The sequence below is a fragment of the Dama dama genome, chromosome 31 (genome assembly GCF_033118175.1).
Source record: "Dama dama isolate Ldn47 chromosome 31, ASM3311817v1, whole genome shotgun sequence".
Lineage (NCBI taxonomy): Eukaryota > Metazoa > Chordata > Mammalia > Artiodactyla > Cervidae > Dama > Dama dama.
Window position 1 is genome coordinate 45,137,327 of NC_083711.1, and position 21,440 is coordinate 45,158,766.

Consider the following 21,440-nt stretch of genomic DNA (forward strand, 5'->3'; position numbering starts at 1 on the left):
TTTAATCCCCCCATTATGTAATTTTTCGCAAAGCATGATACCAGGAAAACTTGAGATTTAATAACTCCCTTTGAGAAGCATTCATAAATTATGTTGTTACGGAAAGGATTATCTTATAGCAAAAAGTATTGTTTTATGTGAACACATATAGATGAGAATAATTTACACAGATAAAACTATTCTTTTACACTATATTTATTTGCTGAGTCTGCTATAACAAATGCCACAGACTAGGTGGCATAATTATAGTGCAACATCAAAACCAGGACATTGACATTTGGAAAATCCACAGGGTTCATGTGGCTGTGAAGGAGTATCAAGAGTGAGCCTTGCAGTGATAATGGTGGTAGTTACATGAAGTTAGATATATGATAAATTGCAAAGAGTTACACTCAATGCATATACATGTGCACACGCACACGCACACACACACACACACACACACACACACACACACACACACACACACGAGCCCTGTGGATTTTCCAAATGTCAATTTCCTGGTTTTGATATTGAACTATAGTTATGCAAGTAGTTAACATTGGGGGAGGCTGGGTAAAGTATATGTGGGAAGTTGCTGTACACTTTATTTTTTGGTAAGTTTCTATGACTCTATCATTGTTGCAAAATAAGAAGCGAAAAGAAAAACACTGCTAAACCTGTAAAAAAATACAGGAAGAAAACTTTAGCATTCTAAAAACATATTTGAAATGGATTTGACTATTCAAACTAATATACATAAGTTCACTTTACTGATGCTCTTCAGAAATACATGTAATACATAAAGCAAACAAATAGTACTGTAAAATCACCTTTTTTATATTTACTATATAATGTTCCCCTTCATTTAATAAATTGTTCTACATCATAGAATTTGCTTTTTGGTTGTTAAAAATGGAATTCCTGTTTTCCTTTTTTTATTCTTTCCCATAGTATCAACAGAATCTTGTCAGATGTGTCTTCAGGATAAAACAGATTTAGGTCTTCTGTTTTGCTCTGCACTAGCAGATTATTTTTAAGCCTTTTTTCTGCTACCTGATTAAAAATAACCCAATACAACTGTTCTAACTATAAGGTATAAATAATTAAGTTTGAGAATAAAAACAATATATCACTTTAAATCAAATATATTTGTAAATATGTTTATATAATTTTATACATTATACATACATATAATAGTCTTTCATTCTAGTATTAGAAGAGAGTTCATATGGACTATTTTTCTAATGTAGCAGAAGGCAGGGTAAAATCTATTTCTCACTTTGAAAATGATAGAATTCATTAAAACTGTATTGCTATAAGGACAGAAATTATATTAGTCATGGAACAAGATGTAATATCCATATATTGAAACTAAACTTTCTGGAAGAGGATAGTAAATATTATTAAACAATCCCCCCAATAAATGTATCTTTGAGAAGACTATTGAGAAACATTTATTATTCATGAAATTCTACTTTGTTTTAGATATGTTTTAATGAAAATCAAAATATATTTAAATTTTGTTTGAAAAGTACATCAAGGTCCACATATATACTTTATAAAATATTATTGCCAGTTTTATTTATATGAACCACTATATCCATATCATAATTTTAAGAGACAAAAAGAAGGCCTTCTTTTCTTGTGTCTGAAATTCTGATGTTTGAAAGCCACATCTTTAAAAATGCAAATACTCTAGTCAAGAGTAGCATTATGAAATAATTCAGTCTGTGCCTGTATCAGTTACTCTTCATATCAGAAAGGGTCAGATCTTAGTGTTGGAGTAAAAAGGAGCCTATAGAAACTGGAATGTCCCACAACCAAACTTGAGCTGTCATCATTGTGTGCCAGCCTTGATAAGACAACAGTGTACTATTGCAAATAGAGGGAGGGACTTCCCATCATTCTACTTGGGTACCTTTGGAAATTTTCTTTGAAGCAACTCAAGAGGTGCTGCACAAAGTTACAGGATAGCACATTACAATTTTACTCGACTGAGGAGACCACAGAAAATTCTTTGTCTCGTTACTCATAAGTTACACATCATTGTTTTCATACCATAGGAAAATGATAGAGCTATTCATAAGTCTTTAGTTTATTCAGTATATGTACAGTGGTGAGAAAGCTCTTATGAATTTTATATCCTGGCAGGGAGGTAGATAATAAATAATTTGACAAATGCATAATTAGTACTGTGATAAATTCCACCAAGGAGAACATCAGGTTCTCTGAAAGCATGTATTCCTCAGGTCTGGAGGATAAGGTCTGGTCTTCCTGAGGAAAGAGTGTTAAGTTCTGTTGTGAAAGATGAGTGGGATGTGCATAAACCAGATGAAGCCTGGAGAAGGGAACGAATACTGAGTAGAAGGAACCAAGTGAAGATTCAGCAATTGAGGAATTAAGCCCTGAGGGCTAATATACCCAAGGAGGTCGATGACATTGCTGTGTTGCAGAAGTAATAGGACCTGGGGATGGAACTGAACACTTAACCTAAGATTTGGAGAAATAGGTTGGAGTCTACAAAATAGCCAAGACAACTTAGGGGAACAGCCATTTAGCAGAAGTTACTAATACATCCTCAGGGCCACAGGTTGGGTAAAAGAAAATCAACAGAATAATAATGCTGTACACGAGTTGAGTTAGTACAATTAGGAAATAAAATGAAACAGACTGAAAAATATAGACAGTTGCATTAATTATGTTTTTACTACTCTATGTGTACAGTGTAGAACATGAGGATAAAGAGGAAATTTGCATCAAATAGCCTTTTCTTTCATGTAGTTAATTGTTCTTAGTCTCTTAGTCATTGTCCAACTCTGTGCTACCCCATGGACTGTAACCTGCCAGGCTCCTCTGTCCATGGAATTCTCCAGGCAAGAATACCGGAGTGGGTTGCCATTTCCTCCTCCAGGGGATCTTCCCAACCCAGGAATCTAACCTGTATCTTCTATGTCTCCTGCATTGCAGGCAGATTCTTCACCTGCTGAGCCATCAGGGAAGCCCATGGTTAATTTTATATATATATGTATATATACACATATATATATATTCTCATACTTAAGAAACATTAAGGAAACCATATTAAACAAGCTTTACTTAATTGTTTACTGTTTACAATTAAAGAAATGTAAAAAAAAAAAAAAATTCCCAAATCACTTAGAACTACTTTAGCTGTAGTTAGGAGAAACGTTCCTTGATTATACTGATTCTAGTTGGATAAATAAGATTACAGATTTAAGACTATGACTCTCATAATTAGAAATCTTAGCAATAAACCTTAATTAACTGACTTCTACAATCCCTAAAAGCTATATTTGCAACCTTCTATTTTCATAGTCTATTTAAATGGTCTTTAAAGGCGGTTCATTTAGAAAGCAAAACAAGAAAGCAACACTTAGAAAACATTTGACTTTAATCATCAGTGCATGATGGAAAAACAAAGATGTGTGATTTAGTAAAAGGAATTATTCAGGTCATAGACAGTAAAGGGAAATGTTAATCATTTATAGTCAGCCTGAAACAAATTGTGTTTGTAGATACCCTGACATGTGCAAAAACCTTAAGGGATCATGTTCAAAGTGAAAGACTTGCTAAATTACAAACCAATTCTGCTGGTATTTGCTAAAGGGTCTTTACAGCAGTTATTGTCAGAAGCAGTTTTTCCAACCATCTGACTTCTTAAAATGTATATTCAACACTCCTATCTCTGCCATTGGGTGACTATTCTATATAGGTCTTGCTTTAGGCTTACATTTTATTTGCAGATTCATATATGTGCTCAGGCAGGAATAATTAATTGAACTGACATTGAAAATAGATTCATCGGGTGGAGAGGGAGGTGGGAGGGGGGATCGGGATGGGGAATACATGTAAATCCATGGCTGATTCATATCAATGTATGACAAAACCCACTGGAAAAAAAATAATAATAATAATAAAAATAAATAAATAAATAAATAAAATTCATGTAGGATCTGCTTGAGCATTTGTAGATATTAAATTTTAAAAAGTATTTATTTTAAAGTAATATTTCTATTTTACTGATTTTTAAAACTAACCTGTTGAATGAGAAATCTGAGACAAAAAAGGAGATATCTATGAAGAAAAATAAAATAAACCTTAATACAGAGATAATTAGCAGATTTTTAAACTTCAGTATTATCACACTCATTATGCTTTATCTGAGAGAATCTTTATCATTTGATAATATGTTATCATTGTATATGATGTTATCATTGTATATGTCATTGTATATGACACTTTGGAAAGTGTTTCATGTTCTTAAAATATTTCAATAAATAAATTTAACCATTAAAAAAAAAAAAGAAAACAGATTCAAATCAACATAAGTCTCCATATATTTATAAACCTGAGATGTCTATTTGATTTATAGTTCATTGCATACTGAAAATATAATCTATTTCAAATAGCAACCTTTTGCACGTTGTTAGAGTAGGTAATTAGGGACATTGAAAACTTTCATTCATCTTTATATCTGTATTTTAATTTATTTATGTCTGAATATTCCTCCTAATCTTCACTATGTATTCAAAATTCTTGACAGTGAATATTTTTTTATAAACTCTGTGCTGCTGCTGCTGCTAAGTCGCTTCTGTTGTGTCCGACTCTCTGTGACCCCATAGATGGCAGCCCACCAGGCTCCTCTGTCCATGGAATTCTCCAGGCAAGAATACTGGAGTGGGTTGCCATTTCCTTCTCCAATGCATGCATGCATGCTAAGTCACTTCAGTCGTGTCTGACTCTGTGTGACCCTATGGACAGCAGCCCACCAGGCTCCTCTGTCCACGGGATTCTCTAGGCAAGAATACTGGAGTGGGTTGCCATTTCCTTCTCTAAAACTCTGTGCAAGTTTATTCAAAGCAAAAGATCAGTATAAAAGTATAAATGCTTACTAAAGATACACTGAATATAAGATAGTGGCATAAGTTAAAAAATAATAAAAGAAATAACCATAATTTAAGCTGAGAAATACTATCATATTGTATTTTTCATATTTCCTGAACAAAAGAAAATCACATATTCAAAAGCCATAGACACTTTATATTGATGATAAAATTTTCCTATTTCCTAAGAAAAGTATTCTTCTTCTGAGAAGTATACTGAGTATTTTATGCAGGGAAGGTAATTGAAATGTCAGCCTCATTAATCATAACTAAGTAACTTTATGGTCCAGCCAAATATTGAAATTGATAGAGTCCAGGTGATTGTAAACTTTGTGTTTAGTCCCTGGAAGCATCCAATTGCTCTCAAGTCTAGTGTCTTTTTGGCATTCATCTTTTGAGAAAATGAATGGTATAGAAAAGGCTGTTAGACCTTTGCAATGAGTTTCCTGAAGTTGGTAAGTGGCTCAGCTCTCAGTCAACAAGTTTAGAAAATGAACTGCTTCCAGTCATTTGTGAATAATAGCACATATGCACCTCTCTAACTGAATCATAATCATATTTTATATGTCATAGTTTGACCAATATATAAGCACCTTGAGAATGAGTATGATGTGTTATTTGCCTAAGCCTGTGCTCAATCTCTGAGCTTCCACAGTGGGTCAGATGGTAAAATGTCCGCCTACAATGCAGGAGACTCAGGTTTGATCTCTGGGTCAGGGTAGATCCCCTGGAGAAGGGAATGGCAACCCACTCCAGCATTCTTGCCTGGAAAATTCCATAAACAGAGAACCTGGTGGATCCTGTTCATGGGGTCACAAAGAGTTGGACACAACTGAGCGACTAACACACACTTTCATCCTCAATCTACGTTGTTAATAACCTAATAGATCTCAGTTAACTGCATTAACAGAAATTGGAGATGGTTTCAGTTAGTTTATTATTTCATTCACTCAAAAATATTTCTTGAGTATTTACTATCTGCCAGAAACTCTTCAATGTGCTGAAGATATAGCAATAAAGGACCAATGCAAACTGCTGACAGTGTCCCTTTGTTCAGAACACATTTTAGTGTCAAGTCATGATACGTCCCATGAAGAAAAACTAAACAGACTAAGAGATTTGGAGGTGATGGGAGAGGGACATTTTATATAGGAAAACCAAAAACACCTCTCTTGATATCGTAATATCCAGCAGATCATGAGTTGAAGGAGAAAGCCTGAATATAAAAGACTATTCCAGGCAATGTGAAATAAAAAGGCAAAGCCTTAAATTTAACCAGGAATTTGCCTCAAAAGTTACTAGAAAGTATTGTTAGACATGTATTCATTAGCGTATATTGAATTTCTTGCTTACTAAGTCTTCTGGTGCTGTTCTTAGAACTTTTAACAAAAAGTTTTTATAAACACTAAACCATCCTTTAATAGCAATAATGGGGTTTTTTGGCGATTGTACATTGCTAGAGAAATATGCTTAATCCTAAACTTGATTTTAAGCAGTTGACTTTTAGAGTCATCAAGTTTCTCTAAGAAATTCTTACTTGTGCAGTTTTTCAGAAAAGTGACTAAATGTTTTCTTTAGCATAAAGTAATAAGATCTTATTGCTCTGTTGATACCGCTAATACCAAGTTAACAATTTTAATGACATTTCTCCATATAAATTGAAAAAATAGTAATAGAACTTGTTAAGTAAAATATTTTAAATCCTATAAAAATAAACCTGATTAGCAGTGAAGATAAGTGCAATCGGATCACATTTTGCATAATCTATGACTGTAATGTGATGTAAGGCTTTACTTTATGGTTGAGAAAATATCCCGCACATTGCTCATTTTCAATGCAATTCTTTGTTTTAAGAAGGGATGCCAATTTAACTCCATTAACTTAACTGCCTGCATAACTGATTGACTGATTTGGATAACTGAATTATTGATCCAAATGTGGTTACTCTTTATTTTTTTTTTTTATTATTATTATTTTTTTTTTCCAGTGGGTTTTGTCATACATTGATATGAATCAGCCATGGATTTACATGTATTCCCCATCCCGATCCCCCCTCCCACCTCCCTCTCCACCCGATTCCTCTGGGTCTTCCCAGTGCACCAGGCCGGAGCACTTGTCTCATGCATCCCACCTGGGCTGGTGATCTGTTTCACCATAGATAGTATACATGCTGTTCTTTTGAAATATCCCACCCTCACATTCTCCCACAAAGTTCAAAAGTCTGTTCTGTATTTCTGTGTCTCTTTTTAAAAGTAGATTTTCGTTTGGGGGAAGGGATATTTTCTAAAAGTCCTTTTTACTTCAAAGTAAATATTAATAAATATTTTTTAAAAATAATGTGTAAAAGTGAAACTAAAAGGCTTTCAAGTTTGATAGATTATTCTGATAAATTATTTAAAATGTGAAGTGTCATATTTAATAAATAGTTTGTAAAGGTTAAAAACTAATTGCTCACCTTTTAATCACACTGAAATTCCATATAACATGTTTAAGTAGCTTTTTTTTTCTTCCATGTATTCCTCAGCACTTTTCTATTTGGTTTGGATTCTAAAACAGTCAGTTCCAGCTACATAACTTGTGATGCCCAGTGAAAAATGAAACTGCAGGACCCTTTGTTCAAAAAGCAGGAAAAAAAGGGCCATTAAAGGTACTAAAATACAAAGCTTTTTCCTTCTGCAATTTCTCTGTCTCTCTCAACTTGTCATGGTACTTTTTTATTTGCCATTTACTGTCCTTCTTTTTTTTTTTTTTTTTTTTTTTCAAGAGGGTATTAAATCTTTTATTGATTACACATGATAATGGATGATACACAAGCTTCATTCCCATCTATAACTTTTATCTGGTACCATAATTCAATTTAGATATATTGCATAGGATGTGCCAACAATCATTAATAACCAAAAAAAAAAAAAAAACCCTCCATGACTTTGCATGGGTGACCCTTTTAATGGTGAACTCCAGGTCACAACACAGTAACTGTCAGTTCAACTACACCAAGGTTCTGAAGACAACAGCTTCTCCACCAAGCAAGTTGTAAATAAATTTCAAACGGAACCTGGCATCACCCTGAAGGAATTCTAACTTCACACTGTTGGGGTAGTTTACCAAAATGGCTTCAGAGTAGACTAACTTTACACAGCACATTAAAAAAAAAAAAAAAAGACATTTATTCAGCGTCATGATCAGACTATTACATTTAGCAATCAACAGCATGGGTGCAAAAAAAAAAAATCTACATTAAAACCCTTTGTTGGAATGCTTTACACTTTCCACAGAACAGAAACTAAAATAACCTGTTATACAATTAGTCACAAGTACAGTCCTCGAGTTTTTTGCCCATACACATGAGTATTGTCTAAAACATGTCTTCTTTGTAGCAGCTAGGCCCTGCCACCACTGTGCTTGGCTGAGTTCACAAATCTGTTGTAACCTGTAGCTTCCCTGTCACTTCTCTGGCTCTCCTCTCCTGCTAAGCTTTGTTTCCTGGCAGTAAGTAAAACCTTCTGCCACTGCCATAGCTACTGCTGCTGCTGGAACCACCATAGCCACCTTGGTTTCGTGGTTTGGCAAAGTATTGGCCTCCACCACCATAGGGGCCAGAACTTCTGCCTCCAAAGTTTCCTCCTTTCATGGGTCCAAAATTTGAAGACTGATTGTTGTAATTGCCAAAATCATTGTAGCTTCCACCACCTCCAAAATTGCTTCCGTCATTACCAAATCCATTATATCCATCCCCACTGCCACCATATCCGCCACCACCACGGCTGCCACCAAAGCCACCTCGACCACTGAAGTTTCCTCCACGACCAAAGTTGTCATTCCCACCAAAACCACCTCCACGACCACCACCAAAGTTTCCAGAACCACTTCGACCTCTCTGGCTGGATGAAGCACTAGCCATCTCTTGCTTAGACAGGGCTTTTCTCACTTCACAGTTGTGGCCATTCACAGTGTGGTATTTCTGAATGACAATTTTGTCTACAGAGTCATGGTCATCAAAGGTTACAAAAGCAAAGCCTCTCTTTTTGCCACTGCCTCGATCAGTCATGATTTCAATTACTTCAATTTTTCCATACTGTTCAAAATAATCTCTCAGGTGATGTTCTTCAGTGTCTTCTTTAATGCCACCAACAAAAATCTTTTTCACAGTTAAGTGGGCACCAGGTCTTTGAGAATCTTCTCTTGACACGGCCCTCTTTGGTTCCACAACTCTTCCGTCCACCTTGTGTGGCCTTGCATTCATGGCCGCATCCACCTCCTCCACCGTGGCGTATGTGACAAACCCGAAGCCTCTGGAGCGCTTGGTGTTTGGATCCCTCATTACCACACAGTCTGTGAGCGTTCCCCATTGCTCAAAATGGCTCCTCAGACTTTCATCAGTTGTTTCAAAGCTCAATCCTCCGATGAAGAGCTTCCGCAGCTGTTCGGGCTCTTTGGGAGACTCTGATTTAGACATGACGGCAGTGGAGGCGGGGAAGTCTTCAACGATGCTTTCTCGGTGGCGTCCACAGGCAGAAAGTTACTGTCCTTCTAAGTAAAGAAAAAGTAAATTTCAAATTACTAGCGTAAACTTTACCATTCATCTTTATATTGCTCAATGCTACTTTTAAATGGAAAGATAAGAACATTTAACTCATGTGGCGTCAGAGTACAGTACAGTTTTTTTCCTACAGTCCTGCCCCACTGGGGGTGCTGGGGCTATCTCCAGCCCCCAAGGGTATCTCAAGCAGACCAGGACAGACAAAGGACAGACCAGGACAGACTCAAAACCTTGGAAAGAGGAAGGAAGGGTGTCCCCAGGCACTGATCCAGTCCAGACACCCTCCCTCTGCACAGGGACAGTTGTAGGGAGATTGATGACACCTCCAGATTCCCAGGGCTTCCCAACCCACAGTGGGAGAACTCTAAAGATCTTTAAACCTCCTTGCCAGAAACTGTTGGCTGCCTGCATGGGATGAATGAGAAAGCCGGGGCGTCAAGCTCCCAGTTTGTCCCATCAGACTTTGCTTACAAAATATGGGTTAAAGATAAAATTATTAAGAATTTCAAGATGGCAGTAGCTAAGCATTATACTCTAAGCAGGATTATAGAACCATGCAGCTGAGAAAGTCAAGCAGACTCTTGAAATCTGTCCTGAAGTCATTTTACAAAATAGTGATGTCGTTGTTTTTCCCATTTACCTCTATATGTTAGTCAGAAAACAACTGCGCTCAGTAACTATGATGTGCCAGGTACTGTGCTGTGTGCCATGGAGCGAAAAACAAGCACACGTTAGAGTGTTTGAGTGGTGTCTGCTACAGAGCAGTCAACAGTCTTTCATTCCTTAAAATTCTTTATAGCTTAGCTAAAAAAAAAAGAAAGAATAAATTAAGCATATATCTGATTCAATATACATTTTTGAATTCTGAGTGCCTAAAATTTTACTTAGCATGCAAGTCCTTAAAATATGTATAAAGTAATAAATGATTAAATAGTGATGTGATAGGTGGTAAATGTTGACATTTCGTTTTTCTATTTCTATGAAAGAGAGACTAGATGTTTGGCCATATATTTATTCTGTCATACAGTAAGCAAAGCTTTTAGTTATAAAAGATGAAACACACAAAAAAAGTTGAAAGATAGCTCCATAATTTGCCTAAAAGTGTTCTTATTATTTTGCAATTCTAATAGACCTAAAGATAAATTCCATAGATCTATATTGTTTTACTGAATCACTTCTAAAGTGTACCCTAAGGCAAAAAAGTGCTTTTTTCCTTCAGAATAATTATAGCTTAGCTCATGGAATTACTCGTATTCATTTTTTTCAAATTCTTATCCAGCTTATATATTTCTTAAGGAGTCTCTCATTAAAGCAAATAAATAATATTCCAAGGATAATAAATACATCTATAATATGTGGGTCCACATATCCTTTTCATTCCGTTTTGTTTTGTCTTTAAAAAGCTTATTTTACTCTTCTGCTGAATCGCTATATCTCTAAGATGTGATTACCCTTTGCTTTGTAAATCCTGTGCAAACTGATGTCCTCTCTTGACTTCCTGTTTCAAGGCTTCTTTATATAAATAGTGAATAATTGGCTACTTTCTATGAGTTTGAATTATATTTTGATAGGCTTGATATTTATGTCCTATCTTATAATTTTATATTTTAAAGATTTTTTATTCCTTTTCTTCAAGATAAGCATGCTGGTCAGTTGTAGATATGATTTGAGCATCTAGATTCCTAGAAATTGGGACTAGGTTCCTCTTTCTGTTGTTATAAGAAATATGCTGAACAGTTTTGAATATTTAAAATGTTCAAGGTCGGGTTTATTTAGCTGTTTTTCAAAATGTGAGATACTTGTATTAAGAGTAGAACAATTAAACTCTATTTGAAGTGCTACTTAATTATATTTTTAAATTTAAAGATAACTGACATGTAAAATTATGTCCTAAAATATTTTCTACCATCTGAATTTTATTACCCTAACTGCTGCCAGCTCAATTATGTACTTATAAGGTGACAATTTTCATATGCCTTAAAGAATCTCAAGAGAATGTATACTTCAGCTACAAGTCTTCAATCAAGATGCACTTATAAATGTTATAACACATAGATAAATGTATTTTATGTTACAAATAAATGTCACTTTTATCCCATTTCAAATATATCTAAGAAATAATTCCAATTTTCTTATATATTTTAACTGACTCTTTAGGATGGTCTTCTTAGTGTATTCATGCTAAGTTGCTTCAGTCACGTCCTACTCTTTTGTGACCCCCTGGACTGCAGCCCTCCAGGCTCCCCTGTCCATGGGATTCTCCAGGCAAGATAGAGTAGGTTGCCATGCCTTCCCCCAGGAGATCTTCCCAATCCAGGGATCTGCACCCTCATCTCTTACGTCTCCTACATTGCCATGTGAGATCTTTACCATTGGCATCACCTGGGAAGCCTGTCTTCCATGTAGTTTGCCTAAAATCTTCCCTCTGCCTATTAGCCTATTTAAGAAGAAAATACAAAAAAAAAATAAATTGCACTTCAAGAGCTAGACGGTCTCTTGCTCTGCATCATAACTCTTTGAGATAGGAAACCATCAGTAAAACATTCTAGTTAGATTACTTCAACTTATTTAATTATTGGAGATTTTTTAAAAATTTTATATAATGTAATTTTTACTCTAATTTTCTCAATAAAAAAGGAATTCATAATGGTAGGTGAAATGCAAGAAGTAATCTAAATGCATTAAATTATGATGGACTTTTTTTAATGATACATCCTTGATATGTCCACTTTCTTTACACATGAAGAATTAGATAAAGTTTTAATGATCTTTTAAGGCAAACTCGTCATTTTTCTACTATGATCTAGAACTGTCGTTCTCTAAGCTCTTCTCTATGAATGTCCCAAATTTTCATTTCTGTTATTAATTTAAAATTTATTTTCTGCTTCCATAGTTTTATTTTTCCTCCTTTGTGGTAGCTCACAGTTTCAGAGACGGGAATGAAGTCATATGTTTGCCTTCATGTAACTTTTAAGTCCATTGTAGCTTGTCATGGTATCAGAGGCACCAGAGGTAGAGTATGGGAAGAGTTACCCTAATAGGAATTTGATTTTGTAGGGAAAATTACAGTGTAATTTTATAATATATGTATAGTATGTGCAATGCTATATATTAATATGTACAGTTCAGTTCAGTCGCTCAGCTGTGTCTGACTTTTGTGACCCCATGAATCGCAGAACACCAGGCCTCCCTGTCCATCACAACTCCTGGAGTTCACCCAAACCCAAGTCCATCGAGTCGGTGATGACATCCAGGCATCTCATCCTCTGTCGTCCCCTTCTCCTCCTGCCCCCAATCCCTCCCAGCATCAGGGTCTTTCCCAATGAGTCAACTCTTGACATGAGGTGGCCAAAGTATTGGAGTTTTAGCTTCAACATCAGTCCTTCCAATGAACACCCAGGACTGATCTCCTTTAGAATGGACTGGTTGGATCTCCTTGCAGTCCAAGGGACTCTCAAGAGTCTTCTCCAGCACCATAGTTCAAAAGCATCAGTTCTTCGGTGCTCAGCTTTCTTTAAGGTCCAACTCTCACATCCATACATGACTACTGGAAAAACCATAACCTTGACTAGACGGACCTTTGTTGCCAAAGTAATGTCTCTGCTTTTAAATATGCTATCCAGGATGGTCACAACTTTCCTTCCAAGGAGTAAGCATCTTGAAATTTCATGGCTTCAATCACCATCTGCAGTGATTTTGGAGCCCCAAAAAATGAAGTCTGACACTGTTTCCACTGTTTCCCCATCTATTTCCCATGAAGTGATGGGACCAGATGCCATGATCTTAGTTTTCTGAATGTTGAGCTTTAAGCCAACTTTTTCACTCTCCTCCTTCACTTTCATCAAGAGGCTAAACTAAAAAGGTTCCTCTTCACTTTCTGCCATAAGGGTGGTGTCATCTGAATATCTGAGGTTATTGATATTTCTCCCGGCAATCTTGATTACAGCTGTGCTTCTTCTAGTCCAGCATTTCTCATCATGTACTCTGCATATAAGTTAAATAAGCAGGGTGACAATATACAGCCTTGACCTATTCCTTTTTCTATTTGGAACCAGTCTGTTGTTCCATGTCCAGTTCTAACTGTTGCTTCCTGACCTGCATGCAGGTTTCTCAAGAGGCAGGTCAGGTGGTCTGGTATTCTCATCTCCTTCAGAATTTTCCACAGTTTGTTGTGGTACACACATTCAAAGGCTTTGGCGTAGTCAATAAAGCAGAAATAGATGTTTTTCTGGAACTCTCTTGCTTTTTGGATGATCCAGCAGATGTTGGCAATTTGATCTCTGGTTCTTCTGCCTTTTCTAAAACCAGCTTGAACATCTGGAAGTTCTCTAGAGTCTTCTCTTGTGTTGTTGGAAAAGGGTGTTTGCTATGACCATTACGTTCTCTTGGCAAAACTTATATAATGATGACAATTTTAAAGGTTATTATGCTCCATTTATGGTTATGGTAAAATATACTGGTATGGTATTATATGGTAAAATATACTGGGTATATCCCCTGTGCTTATCCATGTAGCTTTTTTATGCATAACAGTTCATACCTTTTAATCTCCTACCCTTATATTGCTCCACCCCACAAGTCTCCTCCCCATTGGTAACCACTAATTTGTTCTCTATTAGTCTATTTCTTTTTGTTATATTCATTAGTTGTGATTTTTTTAGATTCTGCATGTATCATCATGTAGAATCAGTCATGTCAACTCTTTGTGATCCCATGAACAGTAGCTCACCAGGCTCCTCTGTCCATGGAATTTTCTAGGGAAGAATACTGGAATGGGTAGCAAGTTCTCCAAAGAATATTCCTGACCCAGGGATCGAACCCAGGTCTCTTCCATTACAGGCAGATACTTCATCGTATTTATCTTTGTGTTTATCTTTGTCTGACATTTCTGTTACCGTAATATCCTCCAAGTCCATCCATACTTTTGCAAATGGCAAAATTTTTTTAGGTTGCCTCTATACCTTGGCAGCTATAAATAGTTCTGTTCTGAACATTGGGATGCATGTAAATTTCCAATTTAGTGTTTCTGTTTCTTTTTACCTGTGATTGGAGTCGCTGGGTCATATGGTAGATCTATTTTTACTTTTTTGAGAAACCTCCATGTTGTTTTCTACAGTGGCTGCACCTATTTACATTCCCCCTAGCAGCGTATAAGTGTTCCGTTTTCTCCATATCATCACCAACATTTTGTATTTGTGTTCTTTTTGATGATAGTGATTGACAGGTATGAGATGATAGCTCATTCTGGTTTTAATTTTCAATACCCTGATGATTTGTGACATTGAGCATCTTTTCATGTGCCCATTAGTAATCTGTGTATCCTGTTATGGAATCTGTCTATTCAAGTCTTCTGCTCATTTTTTTAATCAAGTTGTTTATTTGTTTATATTTTGATGTTGATTTATGTGAGCTGTTTGTGTATTTTTGGATATTAACTTATAACTAATTTTAAGGTCAAAAGACACAAAAATCATTTTTACTTAATTATTTGAAAACAAGGAAGACTACATATGTTTGGAATTTAAAGAAACCAAGCAAAAACTCACATTCTGTAAACTTAGCACATAAACATGGCATACAGGTTATATTTCTGAGTTGGATCTTGCATAAAATCCTTTATTTTCATATTTTCATTTTCTTGTGATTTAATTTCATCACTGAAATTTTCCTTAATTTCCTCTGTAAAATATTTTCTTAGATTGTGTGGTATCAAGTTTTCATAATACTAACTATATATAGTATATACTTATATACTTATATATCAAATACTATCTATATATAGTATATACTTATATATCAAAAATATCTGTTGCTAGATAATGAAGGTTTTATATAAATGAAAAATGTCATGCTGTTCCATTTGTATGTGGCTTTTTCTTCAAAATGATTCTCATTCAGGGATACTCCTTAAAACAGAAGTATATTTAATCAAAATCAACAAATGACTAATTAGCTCATATTTTAGGAATTAATTTATATTTCCATGGAGAAGATAGAAACAGTTTCTGGTTAAAGGAACAAAAGCTCCTTGAATAAAAGTTCTTAATATACAGAGGGATTTAATTTAGGATAAAGAACACGTCTAAGATCAATAGGAAAATTATAAATCACTGAATAAAATGTTTTGAGGGAAAATTATTATTTAAAATATTTAAAGTTAATTTTCAACTAAGAAAATACCCTGAAATAAATCTCAAGTTATTAACCAGGTAAATACAAGCATAACATCTTAAGAAAAAATAAGTATAGATAAATAGAGAAGTGTATAAAAATAAATTACAAAGCAAATGACAGATGAGTTTAATAGAAATTTCATATATCAAAGTCTTTATAAATAAAATGAAAAATAGTAGCAAGCTGGGTAAGATACATGTGAAGAATTAAAATGGTAAAATATTTGTCAGTCACTCAGTCATGTTCAGCTCTTTGTGACCCTATGGACTGTAGCCCACCAGTCTCCTCTGTCCATGAACTTTTCTAGGGAAGAATACTGGAGTGAGTAGCAAGTTCTCCAGGGGATCTTCCTAACCCAGGGATCAAACCCAGTTCTCTTACATTGCAGGCAGATACTTTATTGTCTGAGCCACCAGGGAAGCCCGTGTGAAGAACAGAACATGGTAAAATGCACTTTGGCCACCTGATGTGAAGAACCAACTCATTGGAAAAGTCCTTGGGAAAGATTGATGCTTGGAGGAGAAGGGGACAACAGAGGATGAGATGGTTGAATGGCATCATCGACACGATGGACATGAGTTTGAGTAGGCTCCAGGAGTTGGTGATGGATAAAAAAACCTGGCGTGCTGCAGTCAATGGGATCACAAAGAGTCGGACATGACCGAGTGACTAAACTGAACTGAAAACAGGCAAAGGATGAGCTGTTAGTCCTTACTTAGAAGAGATACCATTGGCTAATATTCATTAAAAAAGAATTTCAATCTTGGATTTTCCCTGACAGTCCAATGTGCAAGACTCCCCAATCTTTCATTGCAGGCAGGCAAGTTTGATCCCTGGCTAGGGAACTATGATCCCACATGCAATGGGGCACTGCTGAAAAAAGAAAGAACTTAATTCTTGCTAAATTTCAGACAAATGAAAATTAAAACAATGATAGGTAATTTTCTTGTAATTAAGTTGGACTTTTTTTTTCTGAGGTTTTCTTTGGTAAATGGTAATAATTATGTCAGCTTAGAATATAATTTGATAAGAACTCCATATCACTACAGGAAAACTACAAAATTATATAGCAGTGTGTTTCCGTACCTTAAAATTACTGTGTCCTTTAAATACACTAGGTATATTAATATCTGATGTGGAAGCTGAAACTCCAATACTTTGGCCATTTGATGCGAAGAACTGACTCATTTGAAAGACTCTGATGCTGGGAAAGATTGAAGGTGGGAGGAGAGGGGATGACAGAGGATGAGATGGTTGGATGGCATCACTGATTCAGTGGACATGAGTCTGAGTAGACTCTGCAAGTTGGTGATGGACAAGGAGGCCTGGCGTGCTGTGGTTCATGGGGTCGCGAAGAGTTGGACACAACTGAGCAACTGAACTGACTGATATTAGTATCTTAAGAAAGATAAAACATACAGAAATAGTATATGTGTGTATAATCATGCATTAAGTATAATAATGAAATGCATAAATGTCCTAAATTACCAAGAATAAATAGTCAACAAATGTATTATGTCTATAAGGCAGAATATTAAGTTTCATGAATGAGAATAATGCTGACAGTATTGTAAGGACTGTAGGCCCTGAAACTCTATATACATCATCATCCAAGTATGGAAATAACTAATGTACACATGTCATCATAAGAGAATGAATAGCAAAATTTTCTAATATTGGCACTGTTTCTCTCTGTGGGGTGGGTCTATGGTGGTTTAGTTCTCTAAAGTGACTTGTAAGCTCCTCCATGATCTGGCCTTGATTAACCTATTATAGCTCCTTATATTTACCCTGTTACCATAGTTACCATGATCTGCATTTCCATTGCATGTAAATTTTTTCTGTTGGTTTGTCCATAAATATATCCCAAGGTGCAACATTGTACATTTCACATAAAATCTATACATTAAATATTTACTAAAGAAATAGGTAAATTAAGTGTATGGGTGTATAAAAATACACATACACACACATACACAAATATTTTTACCATACTTAAAGTGAACCTTTTAAAGATTTAATACCCTGATCCTTTTGCCCCTTAATCATAAAGTGCTCACTTAGGATATCAACAATAAGCATTTTGTTCATAGGCTCATCATTCTGAAACAAACCTACAGAAGGTGTGATGTTCAGTTGTGTCAAACTAAACAAGAATGTACTGAAAATATACAGAAGAGATTATAGTCTGTTTGGTATTATGGATCTCCAGGGACTGAAATTTCATATCCTGAGTACATACTTTATCCTGCTATTTACCATCTGCATTCTCATGAATTTATAGCTCATCATGTCATTTTTTAAATTCTCTTTAAATGTCCATAGTTTAGTCATATACAGAGACAGGAAACAGCTGGTAAGAATCTGGCCAACTCTGAGTTCTAGACCCTAAACTGCTACTATCCAGCTGTGTAAATTCAGGCAAGATATTTAATCTTTCTGGTCCTCAGATTCTTCATCTGCAAAATAACCTATTACATTGGATAATATGATGAGCATTCAGTAATTGCATTGAATAATATGAACATGCAAAAGTAGTTTTTTTTTGAGACCCATCATACCAAATAATACCTGCAGATCCATCATACCAAACAGACTAGAATGCAAAAGTAGGAAGTCAAGAAACACCTGGAGTAACAGGCAGGTTTTGCCTTGGAGTACAGCATGAAGCAGGGCAAAGGCTAATAGAGTTCCACCAAGAGAACGCACTGGTCATAGCAAACACCCTCTTCCAACAACAGAAGAGAAGACTACACATGGACATCACCAGATGGTCGACACCAAAATCAGATTGATTATACTCTTTGCAGCCAAATGGAGAAGCTCTATACAGTCAGCAAAAACAAGACCAGGAGCTGACTGTGGCTCAGATCATGAACTCCTTATTGCCAAATTCAGACTGAAATTGATGAAAGTGGAGGAAAACACTAGACCATTCAGGTATGAATTCAATCAAATCTCTCATGACTATAGTGAAAGTGAGAAATAGATTTAAGGAACTAAATCTGATCGAGTGCCTGATGAACTATGGATGGAGGTACATGACACTGTACGGGAGACAGGATTCAAGACCATCCTCAAGAAAAAAGAAATGCAAAAAAGCAAAATGGTTGTCTGAGGAAGCCTTACAAATAGCTGTGAAAAGAAGGGAAGTGAAAAGCAAAGGAGAAAAGGAAAGATATTCCCATTTGAATGCAGAGTTCCAAAGAATAGCAGGGAGAGATAAGAAAGCCTTCCTCAGTGAACAATGCAAAGACATAGAGGAAAACAATAGAATTGGAAAGACTAGAGATCTCTTTAAGAAAATTAGAGATACCAAGGGAACATCTCATGCAAAGCTGGGCTCAATAAAGGACAGAAATGGTATGCACCTAACAGAAGCAGAAGATATAAAGACAAGATGGCAAGAATACACAGAACTGTACAAAAAAGATCTTCACAACCCAGATAATCACAATGGTGTGATCACTCTCCTAGAGCCAGACATCCTGGAATGTGAAGTCAAGTGGGCCTTAGGAAGCATCACTTTGAACAAAGCTGGTGGAGGTGATCGAATTCCAGTCGAGCTATTTCAAATCCTGAAAGATGATGCTGTGAAAGTGCTGCACTCAATAATGCCAGCAAATTTGGATAACTCAGCAGTGGCCACAGGACTGCAAAAGGTCAGTTTTCATTCCAATCCCAAAGAAAGGCAATGCCAAAAAATGGTAAAACTACTGCACAATTGCACTCATCACACACGCTAGTAAAGTAATGCTTAAAATTCTCCAAGCCAGTCTACAGCAGTATGTGAACCGTGAACTTCAAGATGTTCAAGCTGGTTTTAGAAAAGGCAGAGGAACCAGAGATCAAATTGCCAACATCAGCTGGATCATCGAAAAAGCAAGAGGGTTCCAGAAAAACATCTATTTCTGCTTTATTGACTATGCCAAAGCCTTTGAATGTGTGGATCACAATAAACTGTGGAAAATTCTGAAAGAGATGGGAATACCAGACCACCTAACCTGCCTCTTGAGAAACCTGTATGCAGGTCAGGAAGCAACAGTTAGAACTGGACATGGAACAACAGACTGGTTCCAAATAGGAAAAGAAGTACGTCAAGGCTGTATATTGTCACCCTGCTTATTTAACTTATATGCAGAGTACATCATGTGAAACGCTGGGCTGGAGGAAGCACAAGCTGTAATCAAGATTGCGGGAGAAATATCAATAACCTCAGATATTCAGATGACACCACCCTCATGGCAGAAAGTGAAGAAGAACTAAAGAGCCTCTTGATGAAAGTGAAGGAGGAGAGTGAAAAAGTTGGCTTAAAGCTCAACATTCAGAAAACTAAGATCATGGCATCTGGTCCCATCACTTCATGGCAAATAGATGGGGAAGAGTGGAAACAGTGGCTGACTTTGTTTTTCTTGGCTCCAAAATCACTGCAGATGGTGATTGCAGCCATGAAATTAAAAGACTCTTACTCCTTGGAAGGAAAGTTATGACCAGCCTAGACAGCATATTAAAAAGCAGAGACATTACTTTACCAACAAAGGTCTGTCTAGTCAAGGTTACGGTTTTTCCAGTGGTCATGTATGGATGTGAGAGTTGGCCTATAAAGAAAGCTGAGTGCCAAAGAACTGATGCTTTTGAACTCTGGTGTTGGAAAAAGACTCTTGAGAGTCCCTTGGACTGCAAGGAGATCCAACCAGTCCATCCTAAAGGAGATCAGTCCTGGGTGTTCACTGGAAGGACTGATGTTGAAGCTGAAACTCCAATACTTGGGCCAGCTGATGTGAAGAGCTGACTTATTTGAAAAGACCCTGATGCTGGGAAAGATTGAGAGCAGGAGGAGAAGTGGACGACAGAGGATGAGATGGTTGGATGGCATCACCAACTCAATGGACTTGAGATTGGGTGGACTCCAGGAGTTGGGGATGGACAGGGAGGCCTGGCCTGCTGCGGTTAATGGGGTCTCAAAGAGTCGGACACGAGTGAGCGACTGAACTGAACTGAATATGAACATTCATTGTGCATGGTCTTTTAATATTTTAAAACAGATTTCTATATAATTCCAAAGACTTGTCATAATAAAAATACGAAAATAACATAGTATATAAATTTGACACCTCACCTGAAAGGAAACCTACTCCATAAAAAATCTCATTGTAATTTCCCATGTGTGCAGCTCTTTCTATAGGTCTTACCCTGTAATATTTTGCAGTATTATTGTTAGTTTGCCATGGTGACTTCAATTTGTGCGATTGTTTTTGGGCATAAAGAAGTACCTCAGTAATATTTAATCCATATTGAAGTCCATATTACCTTATTCTCAGCAAGAAGAAATTAATATTCTATTTTTTGGAATATACATATATATAGATAGATATATAATATATGTGGTGGCGGTGATTTAGTCGCTAAGTCATGTCTGGCTCTTGTAACCCATGGACTGTAGCCCACCAGACTACTCTGTCTATTGGATTTTCCAGGCAAGAATACTGCGTGGTTTGTCATTTCCTTCTCATATATATATATATATATATATATATATATATATATATATATATATATATATATATATATACACATACACACACGCACACACACACACACACACACATATATATGTAATTAGAAAATGAAAGTGAAGTCGGTCAGTCATGTCTGACTCTTTGCAACACCGTGGAGTGTCGCCCACCAGTCTCCTCTGTCCATGGGATTCTCCAGGCAAGAATACTGGAGTGGGTTGCCATTTCCTTCTCCAGGGGATCTTCCTGACATAGGGATCGAACCCAGGTCTCCTGCATTGCAGGCAGACACTTTAACCTCGGAGCCACCAGGGAAGCCCACAT

General features: G+C 36.3%; 2 protein-coding genes across 2 annotated transcripts in view; one reads left to right on the plus strand and one right to left on the minus strand.

Moving 5' to 3' along the window:
• The window catches only part of EPHA6 (EPH receptor A6), a 927,780-nt gene that overhangs the window by 398,583 nt on the left and 507,757 nt on the right, over positions 1-21,440 (plus strand). The gene's annotated exons all lie outside the window — the stretch shown is intronic.
• Positions 7,809-9,400, minus strand: LOC133049903 (heterogeneous nuclear ribonucleoprotein A1-like). The gene has a single exon (XM_061133942.1). The coding sequence runs from the start codon at positions 9,340-9,342 to the stop codon at positions 8,356-8,358; it is 987 nt and encodes a 328-aa protein (XP_060989925.1). The 5' UTR covers positions 9,343-9,400; the 3' UTR covers positions 7,809-8,355.